Genomic DNA, 19,511 nt, shown 5'->3' on the forward strand with positions numbered 1-19,511 from the left:
TTCATTTCACGTCACTAAACGCAGGAACAAGCTGGACGTTGTAAAGGTCCACCTGGCCTCAGCATGAAGCGCGTGTTTCATCACTGTTTGGATTTCCACTCCTTTACTGGTCCCCTCTGCAGATTTTCAACAATTTTGAGCCATACGGCAATTTGTTCTCCCCCAGTTTTGTCCCCAACCCGTTTTTTGCGGCACTGGTAAGTGGAAGCGCCATTGTGCATGCTTCTCTGCATATGTGTGTGCATATGTCTGTATTATACACTTCCATACCTGTGCGTACGTCTGTTCAGTTCACCTCCGTACGGGTCGCCTACCCCCCATTTCCCCCCCCACAGACGATCGGAGTGCTGTGCGGGATGATAACCTCCCACTTCATCACCACCGTGTCGACCCTCACGGACACCATCCTCTACTGCTTCATATGCGAGTGTTACCAGAAGCAAATGATCGATGAAAATCCAATGAGGACAGTATTCACTCCGCCCCTCTTAAAGGAGTTAATTTTGGAGATATATGAAGAGTATACCGCTCGGCCGTGAATTTTTTTTTTTTTTTCTCCTGTTTGCGCAGTCGTCGCTTGGGCGGCTTGCCATCAGCAATGCGCCTTCCTCCAACCGCAAGCATCCACCTTGAACTTTAAGTTTTCCAACTCCTTAGACATTCGCCCCCTTTAACTGTCAATTTTTTTTGTGCCTTCGGCCGTGCATGCAAATGGGTCTGTATGAAGAAACAGGGTGAGAAAGGGACTCACCGCAGCGTTCTCCAAATGAGAGGTGTACCTCGCCCGACAGTGATCACACAGCAGTTCGCTCAAATGAAAAGACGCAGAATGGATCGTTGAGGACCGGGCGGAGAAGAGGTGGGAAAAAATGTCCCCCCGATTCGGAACCTTCTACATAACGGTTAATACATTTTTACACACATCAGTGTGATGAAGCGGTGGAGTTATCACGGTGTTATTGCTAGGCATGGAGTGGGAGAGGAAGAGTGGAAGAGGGGAAGAACTACCCCCCCCTGTGCGCGTTGCCTGTCTGTCTGCGGACGGCAGATGGGCCATTTAAAAAGGAGAAAAAATAAAAATCCTAGGATAAAACAAAAAAGAGAAACGCAAAAAAGGAGCAAAATACAAAACAAAGTTACGCAAAAGAGAACCGCGTCGCATCAGCGATATGGCCGAGGGAGGGAAGGAGTAACGCATTCAATGCAGCTGACCTCAGCGCCGCTTCACCTCAACGCCGCTGAGCTCTTCTGCCACCCCGCCCATAAGCGGAGTAGTTGAAAAAAACGGGGAACAAAATGATAAGGGCGACGACAAGGAGGAAGACGCTGAAGTAAAAAATCTTCCGTTTCACGAGGGCATTGTACTTCTTCGCGGCAACAATGTTGTTCAGCGCGTCATCCGTGTAGTCCTTCACTTGGTATACATTATTCTCTATGCTATTAATATAGTTGGTCCTTTTTTTTACCACATAGGCTAGCTCGATATAGAGATCATTCAGTGCGGAGATGTTCTTCTCCAGTGTCTTCAGCTCTTTGTATCTTTTTCTCATCTTTTGTATGTTCACCCCATCAGCATTGTCTGGGGGTCTATGCTCCGTTAAGTTACTGTATCTGTTCTTTTTTTGCATATTAAAAAATTGTTCCATGTCAGCTAAGTCGGCTCTTGCTCCCTTGCAGACTTTCCCCCCTGACGTAGTGTTCCTCCCTGCCATTCCCTTCCTCCTCCTCCCTCCCCCGCCTGCCTCTTCCCCATCCGTCACACTGGGACATATCAACCTATACTGTTTCAGCAAATTCGCATTAACATGTTCATAATAATGATGACAGACATTTTTATACTTATTAATACAGGCCTTGTATTTTTGGACGATGTCTATGAATATATTTGTGCGGAGTTTAATTTCGCTGAGCAGATTGGTACCTGTCTCGAATTGCTTATTCTCCTCATTTAAATGGAAGATATTTTTCATAACTTGAGAAATGATATCCTCTGTATTCGATATCGTTGAGTTGATTTTCCCGTTGAGCTCCTCTGTGTCGTAAATGTTGAAATCGATTTTCTGTTTCCACGAGTTTATTTTGTCGATGTTTTTATATATGGATGAGATATCTGTGTTGATCTGATTTACGGTGAGGAGGTAGGAATTGAAATTGCTGGACTTTTGGCACAGGGGGGTGCGCTCGTCCACTGGACAGTCGTGCGTACCGTCCACGGAAGTGTACGGACCGTCTACGCATGTGTGCGTGTTGTGATGTGTGTCCCGATGGATGCCCTGCTCGATGTCCCCAAAGAGCGCTCCCTCCTCGTCGTCTTCGTTTCTACATCCTGTCGTCCTTCTCCGCTCACTGATTATCCGACTGAACAGGCTAGCCTTCTCCGCGCTCATGTCCTCATCCACGGAACACACGGTGGAGGAGTCCCACGCGCTGGACGGGGGGGCACCCTCAGTGGAGGGGGGAACAACCCCAGTCGGTAGGTCTTCTCCCACTTGCTGCTTACTGCCCCGTTTGTGGGCCTTCCCCCCGTGACGACTCTCCCCATGATGCTTCTCCTTGTGAGGCTTCCCCTCGCTGACCTCAGTTTGGCTATCAGCCTGATGGTCCCCCCCCCCTTGGGTAGGCAACTTCCCCCCTCGCTTCTTCTTCTCACTTAACGAAATGATCTCATTGAGGATATCCTCCATGGTGCTATGCAGTTGCCGGTGAGGCTTCACTAGTTCAACGGGAAAGGGTTTCTCCGGCGAGCAGCTCAACGGGGAAATGCCTCTCTACCTCTAACCAGCCAATGCGAAAAAATTTGTCGCTCTACCTGCTCAGTGGCACGGCGCGTGTGGCTCTGCTAGTGCGGTGCCTGCAGGATCTCCTCCCCCTTTTTTGCCTCCGCCTTATATCACGTGGGGAAGCCGTCCCCCCCGTTCGTTTAACACACGTAAGGGAGAAAAAAAAACGCAAACGGTTAACTGGGATGTGCGCAATGGGGAGCATTAAATGGGAAGAGTGACTTGAGAAGGGTCACTTGGGAAGAGTCACATCGGAGGAGTCACATGGGAGGAGTCACATCGTAAGAGTCACATGGGAAGTCTGCGCAATGAGCCCGCGATACGAACTGCCTCATGTCAATTTGTGAGGGCCGCTCCGGCATGGGGTATATCACACCTGGCCGATCACGATAAAAACGTAACCCAAATATGAAATGAACAAAAAGAGAAAAAAAAAGAAAAAAAAAAAACTTCCCTTTGTTTTTAAATAAATCCCTATGCTTTCTCTCTACCTCTAGTGGCCTATTCATAAATGGTTGACTATTCCTTGAGATCAGTTCGTAAGGGGCTCAACTAATTTATCTAAATGGAAGGGCAAGTGGAAGTGTCCGCGGAGTGCATTCTTTTGAGGTATCTCACGGGAGGGCGTAACCTATGCGGTTAAGCGACGCGGGGGTTGTATGCGTGCTGGCATCTGAACGCGTAGAGGCATGTACCAGTTGGGGGTTTCCTTCCCCTCACCCGCTTCCAACTGGAAAAGAAAAAAAAAAAGATTAAGAAAGAATAAGAAAGGATAACAAAAGAGAAGCCATCCATACCTGCGTCACACTGTGGAATGTTACTCATTTGGGGTATGCCTTTTTTTTTTTTTTTTTCTCCATTTTTGGAAACTTGCCTTGTTGGCTACTTGCGACTTGTTCACTTTTTAATTCCCCCTTAGCTGTTCTCTTCCCTTCTCTTCTAAGAGGGTGTAGGTGGCGGTTTCCGTTCTGCACCCTTGAGATTTATGTCTGTGTGGGCAGTCGCCCCGAGGACTCATCAAAGGGGCTATACCAAAGTGTAGTACCGCTGAAGCAGTGGCAACAAGGGGTGGAGGAAGGAACGGCTAGCTCCCAAAGCACGTGCAGCACTTGCACCTACACGTCTTCGTCGCGAAATTACACGAGGGGTGCGACTCGGTTTGGGGCGAGGGACGCTGAAAACTCCGCCTCTGCGTGTACAATTTGAAGGAAAATCCAGGGCGCCAAATTTTCCTGCAAGTGAGCAACTCTGCGGGAGGATCGGGAGAAAAAAAAAAAATCGAAAGCAACGCCAAGCGGGTGAGAAGCACATGCGAAGTGAACACCAAAACGGGTAGCCCGCTCGAAAAGCACAAAATAAAAAAAAAAAAAAAAAACGAATCGCGATCAAATGCGAGAATGTCGCAATGTCGTAATGTGGTAATCGATCAACGTGCCAACCTACACTTGTATCCCCCATCAGTAGAGATTTGCGAAGCACCGCTGCATCAGCGTATAGTTATATCCCCCCCACCGACCACAACCTTAAAAAAATAAACAAACAAAACGATTAAGCAGTGAATCTTAGTTCACCACAGTGAAAAATACACTAGTCAAAAAATTATAAACACGTAGGTATGCTAGGTAACATTTATAGGTGCTTATGAACCCACAGCTTGGCTGAAGATTCCTATCCCCTACCTTCCGCACAGACACACACAACTACGCAGACATCTTCGTTTTGTAATCCACCATGGATTTTCCGAAGCTGCTTAATAAGCCTTCACTAGGTAATGACCCCTCACCTCCTCTACATCTGTTGTTTCGTTTTTTTGTGGCGACGTGGAAATGATGTCACATGTGAGGAGGTACACGTGTGGCTGCATTTACTTTACTGCTTAGCTTATCTTTTTGTACACTTAAACACACGGCTTCCCTCCTCCCCCCTTGGCAGATTTAATTAAGAATGACTTTCCCCACGCGAACAAATTTGAGTTAGAGCACACGAGTGTTTCGAAGCAACCGGTAGGGCACAGCGGCGCAAATGGGAGGGCCTGAATAGTGTCTCCCAGAGTGAGACAGTCACGAAAAAGTAGTCACCAAAAAGAAGTTACACAGATGCTCTCCTTGAGGCGCTGTTACAATGTTGCGATGCGAATGTCGCTAACCCGCTGCCTCCCCCCCCCCGCGCAGTTCCTCAAGAGCGGATTCACCTTCGCCAACAACACGTATAGTATTTACACCAATTTAAAAAATAACATTTATAATACAAAAAATGAAATCAAGTTCGACGCCACGGGAATAAGTCTGCTGGATGTTAAGTATGAGGTAGATTAGATCTCCATTTTAACGCGCACTCAGCAGTGACGTAGCACTGAAGCAGAACCGGGAGGTCGCGCACAGCTCATACACACCCCCTGCTACCCCCCCTACACACCTATTGCTATCCCTGCCACCCAGCCCGCCTACGTGAAAAATCTTAACCTCTGCGGGAAGTACACCAAGAGCAATGGAAAGGAAGATGACACCTTCGAGGTCTACAGTGAATACACATCGCCCCATATGAACATATTTTCCTCCGTCAATGTGAAGAATCTCTTTTTGAAATACATCCATGTCGGTTCGCATCCCAAGTTTCCCGAGTTTAAATTTGGAGGTGAGAGAAAAGCGCTTTTCTCTGGGCATACGCTTGTCCCGTGGAGTAGGCCTCGCGGTGCGCTTCTTCCCCCTACTGGAATCGCCCCCTACATATTTACGCTCGTTACTCACGTGGGATTACCACCGCTCCGCACATTTACCCTCGTTGTTCACGTGGGGTTGCCACCGCCCCGCACATCTGCGCTCGTTACTCACGTGGGGTCGCCACTCCCTCCCATTTCTCAGGCATGCTGCAGGGCAACCTAGACGTGAAAAATCTGCAGTACTCATTTGGAGGCGCCTACACGAAGAATAGTTATGACAGCCAATATATCTTCTCCTTCCGATCGTAATGTTTGCCTGTCAGGGGAGTGCTTCCCCTCGTTTCGCTCAGCATTCGGTCTGCACTCCCTTCCTGCCGCTGATTTATCCGAATCGCCTGTCTCATTTGGTCGGACCGTCCCCCCTTCCCTCCCTTTCGTAGCATCCCCACCAACAAGAACGCGTATGGAAGCCTTGCATTAAATCTCTTCTTTCAAAACAAAAGCTTGAATCACAACGCAGTGAGCATCGAGCTGATTCAAAACATCGTAGAAAGGAAGTCCAGCATAAACGTCGCTTCCATTTGGTACCTCAACGATAAGAACACCGCCGTGAAGACTAAAATTAGTAACGACACCAAGGTCGCCGTGTCTCTGACGCACAAGTACAACGAGTTTGTCTCCATCTCGCTCGGCTCCCAGGTACGGTTGCTCGGGGCGCCAATCACCTGCTACGAAGTAGCCACAGCTAACTCGGAGCGGCTAACCAGGCGCCAGTCACCCATGGCCAGTCACCCCTGGCGAGTGACCCACCGCCATTCACTCCACGCCAACCACCCGCAGGTCGACATCACCAAAATGTCCCTCCCGGACAGTACCAAGTTTGGAGTCAAGCTCTTGTTGAAATCCTGAGCCAAGTGCGAGGCCTCGCCTGCTACCAACCAACCTCCGCTTCCCCAGCAACTGGACTCATCTCAGTGTGAAAGTACCATCGCACCCAACATTCTGTTGACGCCATTTTTATTGCCCCAGTGTGTGTGTTTCCTACAGGACATCCATTTTTATTTCATTTTATGGATATATTTTTTTTTTTTAAATCACCATAGATTATTTTAAAAGGACATTGAAAAAAAAATAATAATAAAATAAACTTCAATCTATTGAAACAAAGATTGCCATTTTAACTTTTTTTTTTTTTTCTGTTTGTACGAAACGCAAAATGGAAAGGAGAGAAAAATGCCGACCTTTTGCAAACGTCCGTCGCGCATGAGGGTGCACCAGAGGAGGGGCTCCACGGCAAGGTACTGCATATGCGTCCCCCTTGTTTGTTATGTAGCCTCACAAGCATGGGAAGTATGGGGAGTTTAGTCTAAGACAAGACAAATGATGGCCTTCTTTTTTTTCCCCCCCACGCTTATCTTGTTCTAGCGCAGTGGTCTTTGCTATGTTTGTTTTATTTATTTTTTTTCTTATTTAAAGTGTTGCTTGTCCGTTTTGCCACTCTTCCATTTTTCTTCATTTTTTGATTTTTTTTTTTTTTTTTTTTTTTGCGACCCCGCGGAAGACTCGTTCTGATGAACTGAAGAAAAGGCAGGGAGACAATCTCCAGGGGGTGTCCTCAGAAGGGGACGTTGTCTGGTTAGAAAAAAAGAAAAATAAATAAATAAAGTAAGATAAAATAAAATAATTCATCTGCAACCGTGTGGGGACTAAATTGGAGAAGAATTTCTTCACACGTATAGCTACTACCCAGACAGGCGTATCTCCCCGCACCGCCATGCCGAAGAAGAAGTATGCTCTGCTGAGGAAAATCCTCAAAAACAGCCACGGTATTTTGTCCAGCGACTCTTCCGAGTCGGGTGCGGAAGGTTTTCTCTTCTCTTCAGAGGAGGAGAATCTTGCAAGCGAGGACGATGGGGGGGACTTCTCTTCACCCGCCTGGTCCTCCAACACCAACAGCAGTTCGTCTGCCCATTTCGCGAGGAGGCCCGAAAAAATAAATCCCCCCAAAAGGCCCCCTGCGCAGAGGAGGAGCAACCATCCCTGGTGGGAGCACAGTCAGAAAGAAAAAAAAAAAGAAAGACAAAGAAAAAAAGAAAGACAAAAACATCGCAGGGTGAATAAATGCCTCGAAAGGATAAATGACTCATTCTTCAACACTGATCAGAGTGCAAAATGTGCACTAGAGCAGAAAAAAAGAAAGGACAAGTGCAGGAAAGGTACCACTACTACTATCACTACTACAAAGAACAGAAGGGACAGGAGGGGCCATACAAAATGGAGTGCATCTCCTCACCCAGGGCAACGGAACTCACACGGGGGGAGTCCCATCCCTGAGTTCCACGCCGACTGGGAAAATCCCCTTCAGAGTAACTTCCCATTCAGCAGTTCCTTCCTGGGAAAGGACATGCCAGCACAGAGGGAATCAACAAATCAGGGGAACGACTGCTGGACGACCTGCCTGCAGGACCAGCCCACCGCAAAGTGCGTCCTGTGCGTAGAAGACACCCAAATGGGGAAAATAAAAGAAATCATTCTTTCCATCAGTGCAGTCAAACCTATGTGCATATCCTGTTTCTTCATTTTCACCAATTTGCTCCACTACCATCCCGTCGTTTGCTTGTCCTGTTTTCGTCGTCAGTTCCCCCCCGATAGAGCAGCGATCTGCGCTGTTTGTGCTTGCCCCGAGAAAGGTACTTCGATGGGTACGCACAGAGAACAGCTAGCTGTGGCGAAGAAGGAACTAGAGATAATAATGTCCCTAGTCAAATACAAACAAAGACATAGTCCTCCCTCGGACTCTTTCCTCAATTATTTCGTTAACGTCAGTTATTGTCTGAAGCATTTGTATTTGTACTTAAATTCACATCAGACTCTCATTTTCTGCAGAAATCGTATCTTCGCGAGGTACTCCGTTCCGTTTGTAGACCTCCTTGGACGACTGACTGGAGGAGCGAAGGCAGTGTCTTTCCAAAGGGACGGTGCGGAGGGGTGGCATTGGAGACAGTCTCATCAGCGAAGAGACGGCGTTCATCAGTGTGCCCACCAAAAGGAGGCACCCCCCGTGAGGGAGGTAAAAGGGGAGAACTTAGAAGGCTCAGAGCAGGTTAGCTATTCGGAAGAGGTCAGAGATTCGGAGGAGGTCATCACCTCTGAACACGACACCCATTCAGAGGACGTCACCAATTCAGATCATTTCTACCCTTTGGAGCCATCCAACTTCGCCCGAGACGTCGACTGGGAGGCTCCGCATTTTTCTGACCATGCTCAGGCGGTTGGCTCTAATGGAGGGGCACTCGAAAAAGAGGAGGAGGCGCATCATGGGGGTGGTTCCGCCAATGGGAAAGGAGAAGAGGAGGAGAAGGAAGTAGAGGAAGAGAAAGAAAAAGTGAAGGAAGAGGAGGAAGAAAAGGAAGTGAAAGACGAGGACGAGGAAGTGGAGGAAGAGGACGAGGAAGTGAAGGAAGAGGGAGTGAAAGAAGAGAAGGAAGAAGGAAACGAATCTGAAGAAGCGCAAAGGACAGGCGAAGAGAACGGACCGAAGGAGTCTCAGAAGACAGAGGAAGAGGACGAGTCGAAAGAAGCGCAAGAAGCAGGCGAAGAGGACAAACCAACCCCCGCGGAATGCCGAAAAGACCAATGGGAGGAAGACCCAACGGAAAAACAGGGGCAGCATGGGGAAGAAGTAGAGGAAGAAGAAATCGAGGAAGATGTAGAAATGGTGGAGGTGCAGGAAAATATCCCATGTGTGGAGGAAGCCAGACAGGGGGGAGTTGAAGAGGAACCTGAGAGGGGCGAGACCCCGGAGGGGAAAAGCCCGCCTGCAGGTGAGCCTACCACGGAGGAGCCGTTGCTACGTAGAGAAGTCGAAAGCGCCGACGCCCCGCCTAAGGAACCGCTGGACAGGATAACACTCCCCCTAGAGGAAGAAGCAACCAGAAAGACAGACATCATTAGGAAAATAATAAGCAAAAACGAAGAAGAGAAGAAGCTGAAGGAAGATCATCAGATGGAAGAAAAAATTGCTCACACCTTCAGCGAGGCAGTCATATATTCTCTCCTCGAACTTCGGAGTGGCAAAATGGCAAGTAGCTTCGACCAGCTAAAACAGTACGACATAAAGTTTAAGGAGAGAGACTTCAATAAGACGGTTAAGAAGTATCACACGAGGGGGGACCTGTTCCTCTATTACGTGCGATATGTGCAGCGGAAGGAGAGGGAGGCTCAGCGCCTGTACGAGAGTCTGCAGGTGAATAACAGGGGACACACACGCTGTCACCATGCTAAGTGGTACTACTAAGATGGGTATCCATATGACGTGGCAGGACCATTTCCACTTAGGTGTGCTTCTCACCCAGGCGTGTGTACATAGATATTTTCTTCTTCCCCCTCTTGCTTCTCCTCCCAGACCGCGAACAAGGAGGTGCAAACTGTTAGGAGGAGATTCCGACTGAATTACGGAACCACTCCCACGCAGACTGATATAAACCAAGAGGTCCGCACGAAAGATAAGCAACTGAGAAGAGCACAGATATTGCTGGGAAACAAACTTAGCGGATTCGAAAGATTGTCTAATGTGAAGGAGGCGTACAGAATAGTGGACGAAGTTCGCCTGCAGCTGGGGCAGGCACTAAACGGGGGAGGTGCAGAAGGGGAGCTTCGCCTTCCAAAGGGAATCCCTCTTGCGATGAAGAATTTCTTGAAAAATGGCATTTCCCTTTGCAGAGAAGACATGAGGAAAAACCCATCCAGGGGAACAACAAACGGAGAGCTCCTCCACCTGCATGCTAAGTATAGCAATTTCCGCAGCGACGTCCAGGCGCTTCTCAAAATGATGACTCTTTTGTACGCCCGATTTAGCGATAGGAATAGAGCGGCAAACGAGGAGGACACGAAAGACACGTTAAACGAAATGAAGATGTTTGCGTATGACAGGAGAGCTAAAAAAATCATTCGAAATTTGGACAACCCTTCTAAGATGCGAGTACCAATACAGCCATGCAAATGGAAGGCAGTAGCGGGGCGGGTAAGTGGAGGGACACAATTACGATGCGGGGCCAACACAAGAGGAAGAAGAGGAACAAGAAGGAGAGCCGCCTCGTCATCCTTCTCCTCCTCCCCCCCAATGGTATTCATTTTAGACATTAAAAAAAAAAACCTGGAGAAATTCCTCCTCCACAATAACAGAGTCGAGATTGTCGACAAGCACACCATCCTGTACCTCCGGGAGGTGTACCACTTTGACCACATATTTATAAATCACATTTTTTGCAATGGACTTATGTCCTCCGTGGTGTGCAAGTACGTGGAGAAGTTTGTGGGTCAGCACAACGTGGCGCTGTTTAATTTTTCCCTGACGTGCGCACGGAAAAAAAAAATGTCTTTCTTGAATTCGTTTGCCGACTGTTTCGAGGTTGCGGCGAGGAAGGCCAGCGGGGGGAAACCAGAAGGAGGGTTACAAGGGCGGTTAGCGACGCGGTTAGAAGCTCCGTTACATGCGCGGGCATCCCCAAAGCCACATGCACAGCCTCCCCCTGCGCGCGTGTGGGGAAAACACCACGATTCGAAACGGGACTGCAAACAAGGACGGGCAAAAAAGGGGAAGGATACGAATTATCACGAGGGAGGAGACGACAAATCGAAGTGCCCCAACAAGGACGTGGACACATCTCCAAACAAGTCGCAAAAAAAAAGGATTAAAAAAAAAGGCACATGTCAAGACGATCGCACAAATGATGCACATGGAAAACAAAAGGGATCTAACACGAGGGAAAAAAAAACAATTTTAACTAAAATTATAAATGAATTAAAAAAAAAAACGAATGAAACGTATGCCGATGACACGTACAGCTTAACATTGCACATGTATGCACAACGGGGGGTGGGACACCTGTACAACATTGGTAGGCGTGTATTCTCGGGCATTGAGGAGGCGCACAAGCTTCAGGGGGGTGCAGCTCCCGATGGGGGCACTCCTCCCGATGAGTGTACCCCTCCCGGTGATGAACCTCACGACCCTTCTGCGGATGCGGATGGCAACACGGACACAGATTTAAACACACGCGGAAGCCACAAACACGCCGCGCCATACTCGCTTTGCATTGACTTAAAAAAAATTGGAAACATAAATAGGCTCATAAATTATAAAGAGATAAATAAATACAAAAGGCACACGATAATCTTTCTCATAAAATTGGAGTTCTCATCAAGACAGGGGGGGGAAATCCAAAGTAAGGGGCAAGGGCGAAGCCATCACAAAAGGATCTTCCACTTCGCTCTCGTCGATATTAACATACCCATCTTCGACGTAATGAAACGGAAAAAAAACAAAATTAATTATTTAACTGAATTTAGGAATAAAAAAAACTTCCAAAATATTTTTGTAAATTATATTCAATCCTACTTCCTTAACAATCCTCCTCCCATGGTTTCAGCGTCAAACAAAATTGTAAAATTTCTTTTTCGAAACAAGCCTCACACGTGTTTCTTCCTCCATATGGACGACGATTTTCTCTTCAGCAACACCACGCCGCTTTCCTACTGTACGGCAAACCTCACCAAGAAGGGGGATGCCCAAAATGTTAACCAAGATGCGCAGCATGGGGACGAAGAAAAATCCAACAACGTCATAATTCTGCAGCTCCTGTACATTTACTACTGGTGCACTGTGTGCGAGTGCGGCGAACTGGAAAATGTGGGCAACTGAGATTTGTTCCCTTCAGTGATCGCGCGTGTAGCTAACTATGCGTATGTAATTCTATCTAATTGTATGTCTATCTATGTCGATCTGTGTCTATGTCTATCTAATTTTTTTCTTTTCCCTGCACTGACTACGCGGTGAGAAGCGTGGCCCTTGTTTTCTTCGGATTTGTATAGCTAGTTATGTATATCTTTTTTTTTTTTTTTTTTTTTTTTGCACCGTTCAGGTGGTAGGACGTGTGTCGCATATTTTGTTAGCAATTGGCTAGCTAGCTATTTATATTTAATTTTCTTTTTTTTTTCTTCCTTACAACACTTTATCGTTCACCATTACGCGATACGCCTTCACCATTCTGACTCTTCTCATGGGCACAGCTCCACCTTCTCTTGGTTCCTCCTTCAGTTCTGTGCTCCCCATTCCTGCCCCGTATCCACGTACGCGTTCGCACCTGCACGCGTGTGTACGTCCTGCCGCGTGGTGCCTTTCCCATTTCATTCTCTTCGTTGCACCTGAAATGGCTTCCACTAAACGACCTCTTCTAACAGGCCCATCGATTCGTTCCAACTCCGCACGGGGGTTAGGGGGTCGCCCCCTATTGATAACCCAGGTACTTCTTGTACATGTCGACGAGGGCGACGTTCATACCCTCCACGTTGTCCCGCAGGTAGTTAACAATGGCGCTTGTCGCGTTCCGATCGTCCAGGTCCTTCACGTCCCTCAGAAAGGTCAGGACGTTATCGAGGGCTTTGTTGCACACGCCTGCAGGGGGGGGGAAGCGGGGTATGGAAGCATAGGATAGGACAGAAGGGGAGAATAAAATCGGATTGGTGAGCACCATCCAAAAGGAGTCAGTGTGTGTGAGCGGAGAAACACCTTTGTAGGCATTGCAGCTTTGTAGCCTCTCCACCTTCGCAGCCACTGCCGCTTTGCTGCTCTTACCCGGGAGGTCGTCGTACTTGAGTACTTCGCGCATGACGCAGTTGTAGCCAGCGGAGTGGTACATTTTCGTTGCGCTCAGGTTGGACGAAACGGTGCTCAGGTGGAGGATGTTCTTCTTCTCAATGTAGATGTCCCTGCTCGTGTTCAGCATGGTATTAATGAGCTTAAGTAGCTGTATGATGATAACCGTGTAGTCCTCCCTTGTGCAGGCGAACAAGTCAGAGCATTTGTTTCTGTCGTAGAGGAGTTCTTTCAGGTAGGGGCTGCTACTACTGCAGGTGGCTGGCAAATGGGATCTAACAAGGGAGGGTACAAAGTCACGAAAAAGATAATTCTCCGTTAGGACATAAATGAACAACAGCAGTGCCATCATGACGCTCTTGTTGTGTATGTATTGGGCTTGATAAAAGATGGAAGAAAGGAAAAGTGGGACATTGATTCGAAAGTACATTAGGAAGCAAATTAAGACATAATGGAGTATATTAGATTCGTCCACTGATAAGAGAGCTATCAGTGTAAGAACTGTGTGTTTGTTCACGTATGGGTAATTATCCTCATTGACTGTGTAGAAGTTATATTTTTTGAAGGCTTCTCCGAGGTCGTAGTCCTTTAGGTATTCCATCCCTAGAAGTTGCTTCAGATCATTTTGGAGGATGCCAAAGTGGGTATCAAAACTTTCTTCACGCTGATATGACATCACATTTTCGTATATGTACTTCGTTTGCCTTTCATTGTGCGTCATGAACTTCTGCTTGGTTGCATCTTCCTTTTCCGTCTTCGGTGCGTGTCCCTCTGCTGGGGAGAGCAACTCTGGGGATCGCTCCCCCTGCAGGAGGCTCTCGATGCGTCTCTCTTCGCCCCTCTCACCGTGGAGATGCCCTGTGCTACCCTTTTCACTTTCCCTTTCGCTTCCCCTTTCGCTGGTCCTACTCACTCTGGGCGACCCCTCAAAGTACGTATACACAGGGAAGAACTTCCCCATATATTTCAATACCACCTTCAGGAAGTATATGACGACAAAGTTGGCCAGATAGTTGTAGAGAACGGGCATGTCTTCCTTCACTCTCTTTTTATACAAACCGAGGCAGACGTGCAGAAGGTAGAGGCATCTCTCCGTGTTTCCTTCATCATCCAGGGTAAAGTTATTTCTAACGATTGCTAGCAATTGGGGTTTCACGATTTCGTTGGTAAGCACATTAGTCGAGAGAGACTCGTATGTCAGGTAAAACGTGTGCGTCTCGTGAAGGATGAAGAGACACATGTATTCCATGAGGACATCAAAGCAGGAGCTGCTCAATTCCTGCGTCGTCTCGCTTGAGACCTTCTTCTTAAAGTGCTCGCATATCACGTGGGCCGTCCGTACATACAGGGAGCAGACCCTCTTGATTATCTCCTCATTCTTCGCGCAGAATAATTTAGAGATGATCCTCAGATTAGACAGCCATAGGGTGTAGAAACTGTCGCTAATGGTTTGGTCTACGTACAGATTTATTTCGCTGGGAAGAAGCGGTGGCTGATGATCGGAGTAGATGTTGCCTCCTCCACACGGGGGTGAAACCTGCTCGGAGGTTTTCCTCCCCAGGATGGTATAGGATATTACGTCCAAGCTGAAGTAGAACAGGACATAATCGTCGCCCCCCTGGTGAGAGTAATAACCCTGGTGAGGGGAATAACCCTGCATGTGCTTGTCATCACCCCCGCGTGTATTCATCGAAGCAGAGTCGGTAGCTACTTCATGGCGTCGTCGCCCTCCTTGTGGGGTGAACTCCACCATGCCGCAGCCAAATTCGTAATTCTTGTTCAGTATCTGAACGAGGATGTTAAGCATGTATTCCTTGATGGAGAGGTTGCTGGTTTTGTAGAGGTCTAGCAGAAAATTGTAGTTGTCTTTGAAAATCGTTATGTCCTTTTCTTTGTTGCTGATGAAGACGATGTGGCTGAGGATCTGGAGGATCTTCTGGATGCTCTTTGGGTAGTTGATCTGGAAAGAAGTGAAGATGCAGGGGGTAGCAGTGAAGAAGCAGGCGTTGGCGGTGAAGATGCAGGGGGTAGCGGTGAAGAAGCAGGCGTTAGTGATGAAAGATCAGACACGGGACAAGCGAATCGCGGAATGGATATTTAGACAGTGGTATCAACATTGGCATGAACACTCGCTCGCACACTCGCACATCTTTGCGCACCTGGGTGAGGAGACTTATAAGAGGGCCCACCAGAATCTCGTTAATAAAGTCATAGTTCTCGTACACATATTCGTACTTAAATATGTAGTTAAAGAGGCAGACAAATTTGAAGAAGACGAGGGGGAGGAAGTTGGCCGACATGGCGGCGTAGTGATTTTCCGGGGGAGCGTCTCTCTCGCCCAAGGCACCTGATGAGGATCGGACTGGGAGAAGAGAATCGACGACACACTTGGGAGACAAGTGCATGCAGAGCAAGCGGATATTCTCAAAAATGAGAACAGTCACTTCATCAATGAAGGGAAAGGAAGCCTTGTAATTCTTAATCCAGACTTTTAATATTAACGCAATGCGGTAACTGACCAAAGGGTGAGTAAACTGAATCGACAAATATTCGGTGAAAAACTGAATCATGCAAAGGATATGCTCCGCTTTTATTCTCTTATGTAGAGAAGAATACAACACGTAGTAGATATTTAGGTACCCATCCAGCTCAATAATCGATTCAGAGAATTCAGGAACCTGTAGGTTCTTCAGATTGTCCGGAACGGACTTAATCATGTGAACGTAATTATGTAGAGAGTTAATTAACGGCTCGAAGAAATGACTGAAGATTGAGAAGAGAAAAGGTTCGGATGCTATTTCGATAATGCACTCTCTTGCAGAGGAGTAGAAGATATTTTCCTCCACTTGGTGTCCATCTCTATCCTTAACATTCAGCATGATATCCATGATTTGCTCAGCAGACATGTTGATACAGTGTGTCCTCAAAAATTCGAATATCTCCAGAGCCTTCTGATTGTGCATTAAAATATACTCATCGCTAGTCAGTGCGTATTTTACCTCTTCCCTTATATACGTCAAGATATCCCTAAAGGTGTAATTTTTATTGACTCTCCCTTTTTTGCTTTCACACTCCAGATTGTTCATATTGACCACTAGAGTGTTTATAATCTTTGTCTGCAGGTCCGTCTTTTCAGGGTAGTTTTCACACAAGGTACTCTGATTGTTAATCATACTCTTAACGGTTAGGTAGTTTTCTCGGACCTTCTTCTGCTTTATGAGGTTGTACTGACTTAAGCAGAAGTGGTAAAAGAGACTCCTCAGAATATCAATGCATAGGTTAATTATGTCTACAAATTTGCTCTCATAGCAGTCACTATTTATGTACATATCTTTACTGAGATGCTTCTTTAGGAAGCGACAGATGAACTGCTCCGTGGTGTCTTTTTTTATATACTCATGCAGGCCACTCTGAAATTCAATGATGTGGAGGAAGCTACTCAGCAGGAACTTAAGATATTTGAGGTAGTACAGCGGCGAATCCTTCCGCACGAATTTGAGGTAGAATATCGTTTTGTTGGCGAGGCAGTCCAGGAAGGGCTTCTTTCGCAGGGCGCACCGATCACCCTGCGTGGAGGGGTAACCCTGTTGAAGGCGGCCATCCTGCTGGGAGGAGTCACCCTGATGGCAGAGGGCATCCTCCAGGCGACTCTCCCCCCCCGGGCAGATTCTCCCCCGTTCCCTCTGAACGTCGTCCCTACTGATAAGCAGGTTCAGCAGGATGCTGTCCATGAATTTGAGGATCTTCACCTTTTTGTCGCTATCCGCGTTAAAGTGGCAGCAGTAGGCGTCTCTTCTCCCCGCTGAGGCTTCCCCCGTGTAATGCAAGTCGCTGGAGTCTGCCCCGTCAACACTGCTGCTGTACCTCCCCCCTTGGAGGGGCACCCATTCGGTGCAACTGACACTTGGCGCGGACGACATCTTCGGCGCGGAGGACATCTCCGGCGCGAACGTCACCTCCGCCGCTAACCTCAACTGCGCCTCAAGCTCCATCACAGCACTGTACTCCCCAAAGCACTTGCTGCAGGTGCCTTCACTGCCACACATACACAGCTCGTTCAGGTTGCACTGAAAGTAGACATTCAGATTGTTTTCCCAGATGGGGTACAGACAGTCGATAAACTTCTGTGAGATATGGAAGGTTTCTCTCTTGTCTTTTAGCAGCTTCTTGCTGTACTGCTCCCGGAGTACTTTGTACAGGAGGTACATGTAGGTGTGGAGCCAGGACAGGGGGTCTCTGCTGGTGGGGAGGCTGCCCACGCTGTAGCCCCTACTCAACTCTTCAACGAAGAACTGTAGAAGTTGTGGGAAATTATGCACCAACTCATATCTGGCAACTTTCCTCAGGAGGATGGATAACTCCTTGTAGTAATGCATGACGGTGGTCTTGTTTTCCAGGATGATCATTATTTTCTCCTTTATCATTTTCTTTATATCGGTACTATACTGGAAGAGATCCTTAGAGTTCCAGAAACGACTCACCAAATTTTTAGAGTATATGATTGCTATCTTCCTAACATTGTTGTGGACCTCTGTGAGACAGCATATGTCTAGGAGGTATAGAATGAAGTGTTGTTCCTTTTCGCATTCGATGAGGATTTGGTCTGAATCCTTTCTTCGGTCTTGGTCATTCGACCAGGTGTCGTAGAGGGCGTCTACGATTTGTTGATGCTGTGGGGTGAGCGGCTGAGGGGTGAGCGCCTGCTCACTGTGCGGGGGAACCACATCAGTAGGCGCAATCGCTGCCTGCGTTTCGAGACGTTCCTGCGGCCCACTCGCAGGGCCCGTGTGGACGGGCCGACTCTCCCCGCCCTCCATGGGTTGGGATGGCCTCTACCCTTGGTAATCTTGCTTCAGCGGGCCGTGGCAATTTCTCACTCAGGCACTAACCCGCAAGGAAACGGGGGCCTCACAAATGGGGGGCCGCACAAAAGGGGGAAACATATACGGTTGCGGATAAAACAACGTGTATGTAGTGGATCGTATGTTGGGTAAGTTTGTCCCTCTCGAGCGATGCGAGACCCCTTTGATGGCCTCTCTAAGGCAGTATAAAAAAGAAGAAATTAACGTGGCTTTCCCTTTCTGCACAGTTAACTCCTCAAACGGGTTAGCCGCTTCGTTCGCCACTCTATTCCCTCGCTCGCGCGCAAGCACGTAAAATGCGAATGTATATGCCCCTTCGCATGCTTGAAGCGGCGCATGCCTATGCCTGCTGTTACAAATATCCTTCTGCGTGCATGTTCGTACACAATCCTTTCGGTTCGCTGCTCCCCCCTGGTGTTATGGAATTATTTTCTTTCCTTCACCAGCCACGTCAACTTCGATGGGGTGAAATGTTGGTGATTGACTTTTGACCGGTTAAGAAGTCCCTCCGTTTTTTTTTTTTTTTTTTTTAAGGACATATAAAGGGGAAGCTAATCCTTTCCCCAGATTCGCCGCGAAAAGTATGGCCTTCACGTTGGCATTCACATAACCGTTCAGTTAACCATTTCCATATAAAAAAGAAGCCGGCACATGTACGTGTATATATGTGCGTGTATATATTCATATACATTCACGTGCACATCCGCGTGTCCACGGCGCGGGAGGAACAACTGACGACACGCGTGTGAAGAAGAATTGTACTGCAGTTATGTTTATGTATGTACAGGTAAACCATGAATAGGCTTCTTTCCCCATCTGTGTGGCACCCCCTTGAAGGGAAACCTCCTCCAGAAGGGTTCCACATGCCACGCAGATTGCGCAGCGAAGGAAGACACACAGCACGGTGTCTTCCATAATGGTACGTCGTTGCAGCGCAGACGCCTGTTGAGAAATGTCCACCTCATGCTCGCCTTATGAAAAAGAAAGGGTCCAACGATGGTGATTATGCGACGATGACTATTATTATGATGGCAACAGGACAAGGGGGAAGAAAAAAACAGACAAAGAGACAGAGAGACAAGCGGACAACCTTTTGCGTCTCCGAATAATTGAATCCATCAATCTGTTCACCCTTCTGTTGCTCCCCCATCCGTTTTGCCTCTTCCGTTTGGGGGAAGAATACTGGACGGGTACGTGCTTTGCCCACTGTGACCTTCCCATTTTTTCATCGCCGTACTAGCCCATTATGCCAATCAACCTACCCGTTGAAGCGTCACAGAAAAAGGCCATTCAACCCAGCACGTTATGGCGCCAAGTGAATCCCCTCCCCCACGATTAGCAAAAATGAAGAAGAAAAAAAAAAGCACCACTCTGTGCAGGAAAAATAATCATATGGAGGGTTTATTTTTTTCCATATGCTTAAATGGCGTTCTTAAAAAAAAAAAAGGCAGTCCACATTTGATGTGCCATTCTGTGCATACCCTTTCGCGTGAGGAGGTAACCACTGTCAAGGAAAACCTCAAACAAAGTTGCTTCTTCCAATTGGCACAAAA

At 47.6% G+C, this 19,511-nt stretch overlaps 5 protein-coding genes across 5 annotated transcripts in view; 3 read left to right on the forward strand and 2 right to left on the reverse strand.

Annotated features, from left to right (window-relative positions):
* Positions 1-539, forward strand: part of C922_03085 (hypothetical protein) — a gene marked incomplete at both ends in the record, with an annotated part of 3,637 nt that extends 3,098 nt beyond the window's left edge. The window contains 2 exons of the mRNA XM_008818677.1: positions 70-197; positions 336-539. Coding sequence (XP_008816899.1) covers positions 70-197; positions 336-539 — 332 coding nt within the window. The remainder of the gene's footprint in view (positions 1-69; positions 198-335) is intronic.
* Positions 540-1,229: 690 nt separating this feature from the next.
* On the reverse strand, positions 1,230-2,684 carry C922_03086 (hypothetical protein; the record flags this gene model as incomplete). The annotated part of the gene is made up of 1 exon (XM_008818678.1): positions 1,230-2,684. One exon carries the CDS (start codon positions 2,682-2,684, stop codon positions 1,230-1,232), a length of 1,455 nt encoding a protein of 484 aa, XP_008816900.1.
* A 1,827-nt stretch (positions 2,685-4,511) lies between these two features.
* On the forward strand, positions 4,512-6,348 carry C922_03087 (hypothetical protein; the record flags this gene model as incomplete). Its single annotated transcript, XM_008818679.1, has 7 exons — positions 4,512-4,548; positions 4,713-4,783; positions 4,952-5,086; positions 5,219-5,414; positions 5,642-5,744; positions 5,880-6,138; positions 6,280-6,348. 7 exons carry the CDS (start codon positions 4,512-4,514, stop codon positions 6,346-6,348), a joined length of 870 nt encoding a protein of 289 aa, XP_008816901.1.
* An 865-nt stretch (positions 6,349-7,213) lies between these two features.
* On the forward strand, positions 7,214-12,142 carry C922_03088 (hypothetical protein; the record flags this gene model as incomplete). The annotated part of the gene is made up of 2 exons (XM_008818680.1): positions 7,214-9,685; positions 9,845-12,142. The coding sequence occupies 2 exons, from the start codon at positions 7,214-7,216 to the stop codon at positions 12,140-12,142; spliced, it is 4,770 nt and encodes a 1,589-aa protein (XP_008816902.1).
* Positions 12,143-12,728: 586 nt separating this feature from the next.
* Positions 12,729-17,913, reverse strand: C922_03089 (hypothetical protein; the record flags this gene model as incomplete). Its single annotated transcript, XM_008818681.1, has 3 exons — positions 12,729-12,895; positions 13,076-15,056; positions 15,256-17,913. The coding sequence occupies 3 exons, from the start codon at positions 17,911-17,913 to the stop codon at positions 12,729-12,731; spliced, it is 4,806 nt and encodes a 1,601-aa protein (XP_008816903.1).
* Between the last annotated feature and the right edge of the window lie 1,598 nt (positions 17,914-19,511).

Source organism: Plasmodium inui, assembly GCF_000524495.1.
Source record: "Plasmodium inui San Antonio 1 unplaced genomic scaffold supercont1.12, whole genome shotgun sequence".
NCBI classification, from domain to species: domain Eukaryota; phylum Apicomplexa; class Aconoidasida; order Haemosporida; family Plasmodiidae; genus Plasmodium; species Plasmodium inui.